This window comes from Xyrauchen texanus, chromosome 1 (assembly GCF_025860055.1).
Source record: "Xyrauchen texanus isolate HMW12.3.18 chromosome 1, RBS_HiC_50CHRs, whole genome shotgun sequence".
NCBI lineage: Eukaryota > Metazoa > Chordata > Actinopteri > Cypriniformes > Catostomidae > Xyrauchen > Xyrauchen texanus.
In genome coordinates, this window is record NC_068276.1 from 41,466,166 (window position 1) to 41,477,021 (window position 10,856).

Here is a 10,856-nt window from a genome sequence, read left to right on the forward strand (position 1 = left end):
CACCAGTAATGTTTTTATCTATGGCATTTTAATAAATGCAAATTAAATATCTTAATTTAACTAAGGCATAGTCCTAGCTTAAGCTAAGCCTTGTCTGTGAAACCGAGCCTTAATATGTAAATGCTGTTGAACTGTTTATTATAAATAAATTGAATATAAGTGAATTCATTCAGCAATTCTTTCGAAAGCATTATTTTAATCACACTAGCTGGGAGCTAGAAGAAATAGAAGTTACATTGCTAAACATTCAGATTTTACCCGTAAGAAACTATTAAGAGTACTTTTATACTAATTGATGAATATACAAACCTAAATCAAATCACAAAACCCATCAAAATCTATTTAAGACTTAAAGATCAGTGTGGTCCCAAGTATTTTTTAATAAAGACTGTCAGGCATTTAAAACAACATAACAGTTTTTTAGGTTCTTGTCATGTCTTCTTAACAGAAGTATAAAATGGCTTAAGATCAGTCTTAGGATCACTCAGTCAAGACTACTCATTTAAAACTCAGTTTAAAACATTTCTGCTACATAACTGCCACTTTAAACTGAGCTTGGGAAGATAGGTAAAGGTTAAGTTAAACATTTACAATAACTACTAAAGCAGAACAAGGCACAACAAGTGCATAGTATACATTTCAATGTTAATGGACAATTCCGGCGCAAAATGAACCTAGGGTGTAATATCACATTGGTACCGAGTCGACCGTTCTCTGGGATTTGTTTTCATGATAATCGAATAAAGAGTTTTATCTCTAAAAACTGTTTAGCTTATAACGCTAGTATATGGGGCATCGTGTAAGCACAAATAAATCGCTAGTTAATACCACTAACAAGACTCAAAATAGCCCCACACTAACACTGTAGCAGAATGAGGGTCCCTACATGCAAACCCAAGCATTGAGAACTTTGTAAGTGTACAGACAGTTTAATAAGAATATATTTTATAAAGAGGGCAGGAGCCATCTTTGGAAAACAGTCTCAATCAGTCGAACCGCTCACTTAGCACGGCGTTAGGTGGTTCGACTGTTTTCCAAAGATGGCTCCTGCCTTCTTTATAAAATATCTTCTTATTAAACTGTCTGTACACTTACAAAGTTCTCAATGCTTGGGTTTGCATGTAGACCTCATTCTGCTACAGTGTTAGTGTGAGGCTATTTTGAGTCTTGTTAGTGGTATTAACTAGAGATTTATTTGTACTTACACGATGCCCCATATACTAGCGTTATAAGCTAAACAGTTTTAGAGATAAAACTCTTACATTCGATTATCATGAAAACAAATCCCAGAGAACGGTCAAATCGGTACCAATGTGATATTACACCCTAGGTTCATTTTATACCGAATTGTCCTTAATAGTTTAAACTTGGAAACCATTTGCAGGCCACCTTTACAAAGTCTCTCGCCACTCATGATCAGAAAGGTCAGAGATTAAGGTGAAGACTCTTGGGTTCACTGGGACTCGCTTTTTGTTCTTCTTTTCCGCAACCTTTGTGCCCTTTTCGGGATTGATGACGAAAAAACACCTTGAAAAGAAACAACATTGAAAATCTGAAAATGAAGCCACATGTAAAGTGAACCTCCCTCTTAGGTGTCTTTACATACCTTTGCAAAAATTCAAGCACTGACGCCAGTTCAGATGGGTAGTGAATGTTGAAACAGTAATAACTGCCAAACATTAGGCAGACAGCGGTGATGAATGTAGTGATGTCATCATTTGCAATCTGGCGGTCCACACTGAGCATGAATCGAACGGCAGCATAGCAGGAGGGTCCTGTGGATACATTTCAATGAAATGAAGTTATGTACATGTAGCAGGGTAATTGTGTTTTATGATTATCATACAAATTGCAGTTTATCTAGTACTGCCCTCCTAAACTATTTCACATAGTAGATTTTTACACATTCTACAACAGATTACTAACTCAATTTACTAAAATAACCTAGTTCAAATGTTTAGATACCCCAAATGGTTAATAGTTAAGGACATTCAAAACTATTACCATTCTCAAATGTCCACATTATTTTAAGGCAAAATATGCAGAACATTTCAAAATGCTTGAATTTTGTGTGAATTTTCAGAAATTTTGTCTCAGAATAAACGAGACACTTGTGAACAATAATCACAAAACACAGAAATGATCATACATATTAAGCATCTAGGGTATCTAAACTTTTAAACTGGATTATTTTTGTAAACCGAGTTATTAGTCTGTGTTGTAGAATATATGTAAAACCTCTATTATGTAGTGCAGTTTGATCTGGGCAGTACTAATTAAAAACATACACTGCAAGTAGTATGTAAAATATATCAACTCAACTTTATAGATAAACATTTAAGCATTCAAGCTTTGAGGGTGCTACTGTATATGAAGAAAATTTAAACTTACCACACACAATAATGCAAGGCGTCACAGGCAGATTTTCCAACTCAACATCCTTTGCAAGGCTTGTCTCTTCTACATAATGAAGGAGGAGCTCCTCTTTCTCATCAAAATAGGAGAGAAGTAGAAGAATCATGTCTTTTACATCCTCTGAGCAACCATTTGTCTGTCCTCTCAAAACTTGAAGTTTTGTGACAGTCTGTAAGACACGCTTGTTCTTGGTTGCACAAACATTCTTCATGAAGTTCAACAGCCTGCTTCCTTTTCGGTCGATGCTGTTCAGGAAGGTCTCTTTAAGTGGTATCCCTGTGAGATCTTTAAAGTGCACTTCCATTCCACTTTCCTGAAACAAAAATGGCCACTCCTCAGTGAGGGTTTTCATGTCTGTTCCTTTGTTGATATCTTTTCGTTGACTGTAGTATGTAGATTTCATGAGGACCTTCACTTCCTCTTCATTCCAGTCAGTTGTTTGTGACAGACTCCTCATCTTCTCTTTTTCAACTGCAGACTCTCAGCAGTTTCACTGAGGGGCATAAATCTAACTTCCCAATTGGTGCAGCCATATGTATCTTGGACTGCAGCCCTTTTTTCAGGTGGGACTTCCTCAGTGTCACATTCCTCTGTATCATGAATGCGCTTCTTTATTTTTGGTGTGCTGGTCCGTCTTGCATTTTCAACCCTGGCTTGAAATTGTTTGACCAAAGAGTAGTATCCAGGACCAATCACACTCTCTTCAATCACATCTTGCAAAGACTTAGGATATTTGGCAACCATCCTTTTGGCGACCTCCGTTAAATTCTTCCTACTTGGACAAGCACAGACTTTCATCATTTCCACAACAACAATCCTCACCATTTCCCTACGCAACCGAGGACTTGGCCTTTTCTGTCTCTCAAGTGCCTGCATTAATTCCTCAGGAAACTTATTCCATGGGACTTCAAAGCTGTCAACCCAGTTCACACTAGAAGAGGAGGTGCTGGGAGATGAGTATGAAGAACTCTGGGACAGAAAAGATCCTGGAGATGAACAGACTGGTTGCTTTGGGGTTTCAGAAATTTCTGCTGTAAAAAAGTCATAAGTACGTACTTAGTTAGACCAGGAATAGTTCAACCAAAATAAAAAACATAACCATTTATTGCCCTGTTGTTATTCCAAACCAGGTGTTCATTTAGAATGACAAGATATTAAGTAAATTACAAACTTTTTGTTTTTACAGTTGAACAGTTACTTTAACTGTAATTTTTTTGCCTCACTGTTAAAATAAACAGTAAATACATTGTATTAAATAGAACAAATAACAAAAAGTAATAAAGTTATTGCTACTTTTAATAACAAAAGTAATAAATATGTCTGACCATTAAAAGGATAGTTCACCCAGAAATTAAAATTCTGTCATCCTTTACTCACCCTAAGATTGTTCCAAATGTATTGTTCATACATTTCTTTGTTCTGCTAAACAAAAGGAAGATATTTGGAAGAATGTCAGTAACCAAACATATATCGTCCCCATTGACTCTAACAGTATTTTTTCCTCCTATGGCAGTAAATGGGGGCGATATCTGCTTGGTTACTGACATTCTTCTAAATATCTTCCTTTGTGTTTAACAGAACAAAGAAATGTATACACATTTGGAACAATCTGAGAGTGAGTAAATAAGATAATTTTCATTTTGAAATTAAACTTTTGTAACGGAAACAAAAACATGGACTTACTGGTCTCCTTTAGAACAGAAATAAATTTCCTGGCTTGAATGGGCCTCAGTACAGCTGCCAGATCTGATTCCTTGAGAAATCTGAAATCTTCTGGGGTCTCCACTCCAAGTGACTTTATGGTCTCCTCAAGAGATTTTTTAGTTGCGATTGGGAGGTCAGGTAATACAGCATCAATGGCATTGCTGATGTTTGAAATGTTTAGCTCTGAATCACCCATTTCTGAAAAAATAATAATTTAATAATTATTAAAATAATAATATTAATAATAATAATAATTCACGTAAATAAACCCAAAATTGAGAAAATACAGATCAACAATTATGTTCAGTGTGACATCACACTGTGCTTTAATGGAATTACCCTTTTTCATTCATCATATAGGATGTTAAAGGATAGAAATCTGCCAGGTCATTGATTTTCACACAATGCATTATTTCAGTCTGATTTTTCAATTCATGCAAATGGTATGCAGGAATTAACTCTGCTACATACATTCTCAGCAGAAAATGAACAACTTGATCTTTTATGAGAATAAGTGCAAGTTCTCCAAACTCTATTGAGTCCATATTATTTGTCACAAGGAACTGGCCTTTTTTGTATAACGTACCCCTGTACATTACTTCTGCTGAGACTTTGGTATTGTTCTCTGTAAATTCAAACTGCCTCAATGCATCTTTAACAGAATCACTATACAGCTCTGGGTAAAATGGAGTGCTGTTTTTACCCTCAAAGTTAGATCACACATTGACCCTTCTGACAGATAGGCCTGGTACATTTGATGTCTTTCAGAGAGAGTGAAGCACAGGTTTTTGAAATTCTTTAAGTTCCTAGCACATCTTTTAAAGTAACTGTGCTTACTCTCAAAGCGCATCGTCCACAATCTGATCAAAGGACCAAACTTTAAAATCAGTGCAGGGTAGTGTCGCAAGTAGTGATGCTTAGGCTTTAGTCTATGTCCTGGAAAAGAGAGAATCTAGAAGCAAGATATTCTTGGATAAGAACGTCAAGGTATGCGACCTCTGGCAATGAAATTTTCTGTGCACAAACCATCTCCACAATGTCTTTTAGCTGAAGGGTCAACTGCCAAACATCATCCATGGGCTCTTTCACCTTGTCACACATGATCACAGGAAGAAGTCTAAGAAAATTCCAGTTCTGAATAGCATGACCAGAAAGCTTTAAACCATTGGAGTTCACTGCACATGGCTTACTCAATGCATCAGAGGCACTGTATTTAAATTGCTTAATGCGTCTATTCAGAATTGAATAAGTGAACCACTTTTTCTGCTTGATGAAGTACTTCAGGTAAAGAGCTAAATCATAGGAAAGGATACCCTCAAAAATGTCATGGCCTAAACAAGGTGGCAGGCCAGGCATGCAAACGTGAAAGTAATTCAATGAATTAAAAATTGACTCAGATGTTATACCTTCAACGTTTTGTTGTCCCTCAGACTGTAAAATCTCCACAGCAGAATTGTAGTTTTCAGGAGTGCGCTGAGGCCCACAAGCATTTGGATCCGTTTGAAAATCTCTTCGTGATATCTGGCAATACCTGCAGAAATATTCAGAAAAACTAAAATTTTCTGTGAATCCACCGATATTATGAGACCCCAAATTGTCCCCTGCAATGCACAAAACAGTCCCTTTAACATTTTCCTCTGCCACGGTTATTCCATTGTCTTCCAGGTCTTTTAAGTCTGCAATTAGCCTTGAGAAAACTTTGTCATGTCCAAAGTGTTTGAAGTCTTTTCTCGACACAGCATTACAAGTGACATGTGGTCTGTACTTGATCTTATATGAGGTGGTAAATTAGCCAGAGACAGATATACAGCTAGTATTTTGTGCTTGCTTTTTGCTGAACCTAATGGGTTCACCACCTCAAAAGAATCTTGATATAGAATTAGTTTGAGACATGATGGGTTTTGAGAAAAGAACTCATTGTTTTTGAATACCTGACCATCACTGACATCACAAAGCACATCTGTGCACGGTAAGCATGTATCCTGTGCAGCACAATTCCGCCATAAGTCAGACTCCAATAAACATCTCAAAGTGTCTTTCAATGGAACATAGTAGGCAAACCTCTGTGACCTTGTTTCATCTCTTCCTAAATACAACTTTACTGGTTCTGTGTATCTGAACATCTCTTTGAAAGCCTTTGTTCTTGAAAAAATGGTTCTCATTGGTCCTTCATGACTAATGGTGAATAAGTCAGATTTTTTCACAATATCACATATTCTACCAATGTCCTCATCTGTTAACTCTAAATCACTTTTCAGAAATGCACTCAATTTATTCAAAGTAAATGTCTGTCCTAGTTCATGTATGCTCTGCATCTCTTCAACAATATTTTGTATAGTTGATGCTGGCAGAAGGAACTGCCCATGTAATTTCAAGTAGAAAAGACAAATATTTCTGAGAAACAGGTCATTGAAATTTTCTTGAACTTCACCCTCATTAGTCTCGCTAAATCTCTCTGTAGGGCCTGTAACTAAAGGTTCAGTTTCGAGAGACTGAGAAACTGTCTCCTTATAAAGATCACTTATACTGTTCACGGAACACTGTCTGTGTTTCCTGGACATGTGGGATGTAAACGACGACCTATTAGTGAACGTATGGTCGCATCCTGTTACCGGACATGTCACAACACGTCCTTCGGCTATATGTTCCTTTAAGTGAGCTGTTAGTGATTTGACATCGCGACACTGGCGCTGGCACATAGAAATATTACACGTAAACATCGTAAGGGCATTTGTAGTGTCAACATGTGAATCTATGTTATGTTTACGGTAAAAATGAGCCTTAAATGCCCCATATGAACGAAACGTTTCGTGGCAATCTGTGGCGCCGCACTTGAACACGCATCGTGGTTCATTACGATGAAGTTTGACATGTAAAACGTGTTCCCTAAGGGTTTGCACTGATATTCCACAGAAAAAACAGCTAAACATTGTAACTGCGCGAACAAACACACACTCTACTGTTGTTCTAAACACCTAAATGCTGTTTCACATCTCGGGCTGGACTATACAACTTTAACGTTAGAGCTTGCAAGTCTGACTTTAACGTTACATGCGCGGACATGTTTATGTGTTGTTAAAACAGGGTACACGCTACTCGTGTTTAAAACCACACACTGTTTAATCCAACTTACCAATGTGCCAGACACATAAATTTTACAGAATAAGTTCACTAATTTGTAGTTCTGCTCCGTCAGTGCTTCACAACAACCGTTCGCCAATGGCCAAATAATGCCGAAATGCGGGAAAGCAAAACGCTGACGCTCAGCGCCAATAAGTATTCAGCCAATCAAATTCTTTGCCCACTGGAGGCAAGGCGCAATGTTTATCATGATTGGCTGATGCTTAACGGTTATCTTTCAAATGATTTTCTAACCTTAAAACAAATGCCTGAGAGGGCAGAGACAAAATAGAGCATTGCATTTCAGAAATTTTGTTTTACACACCCTAAAAAATGTAAAACCACTGTTAATTACAGCAAAACAATATTTCAATTAGCAAAATCAAATATACAAATGTCAAGGTGGACATAAGCAGACAATTTAAGGATAGCTACAATTTTATAGACGTCATTCTATAAAGCATTACACAGAAAAATATTTTTTATCACACATGTTAAAATTATGTTTCTGCTGAATTGTGGTTTTTAAATGCACACTGCACAGGGGTGTCAAATATGTGTATGTATTTAAGCCATGTTAAGAGGTTTCATTATAACCTAACAACGAAAACATAAGTTTTTACCACAGCACAGATGTCAACATTTGTGTTTAGTGCATGATTTTCCATAGTAAGATAAGTGCCATTTTCAGGATTGTCACATCCATAACAGTACATAAGCCTCATCCTTGTGAATGGGCACATGAAAATTAAAATAAAGTTATTATTTTATGTTTTGTGAAGAGGCATCCCTTTATTTGTTGGGTAGCCTATTATTGATTCTGGTTTGTACATTTTATTTTAAAGAAGTCATACAAAGTTTTTTGTAACATCCACTACACATGTGTATTTCCTTTTTAAAAAATAGAAAACTAATGCACTGATATTATTCTAATTTTTAAAATCTATCAACAAGAGTTGAGTAAAATATAAACAGATGGTTCAGTATATTGGTAACAAATACATTCTCTGAGAGTTTATATGTTACATCAATAACACAATGTCAAATCCATTATGCTGGAATTGCCCAGGACAATATAATGTTTTCCTTTTTAATACAGTATATTGTTAATTTTACACCAATAAACCATATGTGTTTAATGGTTACATTTATTTTCTTACTCTGTAAAACTAATTACAGTTTTTCACTGTAAATTCTATGTGACAAATTAATGTTTTCCTTTTTACCGGGTATGGTTGTAACACGGGGAGAGTTGTAACACCACCATTTCTACCACTTAGGGATAAGATAGGAGTCATGTAATCATTTCAGTATTTACCTACTTCCTCCCTGATACCGCATGGTGGTTGTCAAGTCTGAAACCGACACATTCTGAATTTATAGAGAAAAAATGATTTGGAGGTAAAAAAGTAAATTTTTTGACCAAGACTATCTAAACTATTGCAGATAAAATAGTTTGACTTATATTAGATTAAAATGTAGTTTCTTAGGCAACATGTGATGTAGTTTTCCCCTGCTAATTTCAAACCAGTATGCTAATACAGCTAGCTAAACAGTGACTGACAGGGGTGGGGTGGGTTGTAACACTTCTTGAAAAAGTGTTACAACCATCCCCTATCATACAACTGATTGATTTTAATATTTTTACAGAATGCTAGGCAGTGGAAAAGAAAGACAGACAGAGATGTGACTGCCAGTCTTTTAAAAAAAGCATCTGATGAGGTCACAAAGAAGGGCAAGTCAGTCAGATCAGCTGCAAAGGTACATGGCACCCTATGCAGTCTCTGGGCCCACAAAGCCTGCACTCCAGGGTTACCGGCATTCATTTGTCAGCACTGTGACTCTGATTAAGAAGACACACACACACACACACACACACACACACACACACACACACAATAAGACAGTCTGTTCCAGAGAGGGAGTGAGACATTGTTATTTTATGTCAATAAACCTGTTTTTGAAGCATTTCATAGTGTGGCATCCATTTTAGCTTCTTTTGTGTAATTGTTACAACTTACCCCAGCATGTGTTACAACCTACCCCGGTATGTGGGTACTTTGTATCAAAATTTGAGAACTCTAGCTACAAAATTCAGTGAGTTATAGTTACTGAAGCAAAAAGTGTTACAACCATACCCGGTCTCCCCTAAGTAATACAGTATATTGTTAATTTTACTGTGTAACCCGCACAAGAAGAGACAGTCACAATGTAAGTCAAACTGCATTTTATTGCAGGCAGGCAAAAAACAATCAAGGGGCAAATCCAGTGAAGAGTTGTCGAGGGAAGCGTAGGGTCAAAAGCCGGGGAATCAAGGAGAGTAAAGGGGGCAAATCCGGGAGAGTAGTCGAGGGGAGCGAGGGTCAAAGCCGGGGTAAACAGGATGTACAAACAAGAGGGGACTAGAGGGAGCAAAAGACAGGGGAACAAGAGGAGTTGGCAAGCTAAGAGGAAGACAAGAGGAGTTCAAAACTAGGCGAGACTAGCGTGGGGCAAAGATGTGCAATAACCAACACCCGTGAAACGTAAGTGCTGTGGTATTTATAGTGACGAGTGCAGGTGTAAACAATGACAGGTGACGAGACGAGTGCAGGTGAAACTAATGTGTGGGGATTGGAAGCGCGTGAGTGCAGGTGGTCATAATGTTCTGGCTCATGGGAGCGGGCATGTGAGTCAGAGGGGGGAGATAGTTTACGAGCTAGAGCTCGTAATAGCAAAACCGGGCGTGGAAGCCCGAGGGAGGAAAAAGAGCGTACGAGCTCAAGGGGGCGGAGCGAGGGAGCGGGAAGCGAGCACGCTCGCGGAGTGCATGCGTGCGTGCTCGAGGAAGCGGAGATGGGGCAGAGGAGCGGGTTCGTGACATACTGCAATAACCTGTATTTTCATATGTTTTTAACTGTTAAATTTACGCTCTTACTCCGTAAATCTAATTACAGTTTTTCACTGTAAATTCTACGTGACAAAATAATGTTTTTCTTTTTATGGTAAGTAATACAGTATATTGTTAATTTTACTGCAATAACCTGTATTTTCATATGTTTTTGACTGTTAAATTTACGGTCTTACTCCGTAAATCTAATTACAGTTTTTCACTGTAAATTCTACGTGACAAAATAATGTTTTTCTTTTTATGGTAAGTAATACGGTATATTGTTAATTTTAAGGCAATAACCCGTATTTTCATATGTTTTTAACTGTTAAATTTACGGTCTTACTCCGTAAATCTAATTACAGTTTTTCACTGTAAATTCTACGTGACAAAATAATGTTTTTCTTTTTATGGTAAGTAATACGGTATATTGTTAATTTTACGGCAATAACCCGTATTTTCATATGTTTTTAACTGTTAAATTTACGGTCTTACTCCGTAAATCTAATTACAGTTTTTCACTGTAAATTCTACAGTTATCACATGTTTTGCGAAATACGGTTTTATTCTGTAGCATTTATACGGTATTTTACTGTTAAATTTACGGACATTTTTTACAGTGTGGCAAAAGGGTGAGAAAATGATGACAGAACTATTCCTTTAAATACTTACAACCATTCCTACATATACTTTAGTATGCTTAAATTATTAATAGAGCTTCAAATATGTCACTATATAACAAGTGACA

General features: G+C 37.0%; 1 protein-coding gene across 1 annotated transcript; it reads right to left on the bottom strand.

The window, feature by feature from the left end:
- Positions 1-1,383: 1,383 nt before the first annotated feature.
- Positions 1,384-7,350, bottom strand: LOC127650382 (uncharacterized). The gene is made up of 6 exons (XM_052135782.1): positions 7,253-7,350; positions 5,526-5,650; positions 4,099-4,317; positions 2,392-3,446; positions 1,607-1,775; positions 1,384-1,527 (listed from the first exon to the last, which is right to left on the bottom strand). Exons 4-6 carry the CDS (start codon positions 2,870-2,872, stop codon positions 1,392-1,394), a joined length of 786 nt encoding a protein of 261 aa, XP_051991742.1. The 5' UTR covers positions 2,873-3,446; positions 4,099-4,317; positions 5,526-5,650; positions 7,253-7,350; the 3' UTR covers positions 1,384-1,391.
- Between the last annotated feature and the right edge of the window lie 3,506 nt (positions 7,351-10,856).

Coding starts and splice junctions, on each gene's coding strand:
- LOC127650382 (XM_052135782.1), bottom strand. CDS start 2,872: ATGAGGAGTCTGTCACAAACAACTGACTGGAATGAAGAGGAAGTGAAG. Junction 1,776..2,391: donor GCCTTGCATTATTGTGTGTG/GTAAGTTTAAAT, acceptor ATGTATCCACAG/GACCCTCCTGCTATGCTGCC. Junction 1,528..1,606: donor GTGCTTGAATTTTTGCAAAG/GTATGTAAAGAC, acceptor TTTCTTTTCAAG/GTGTTTTTTCGTCATCAATC.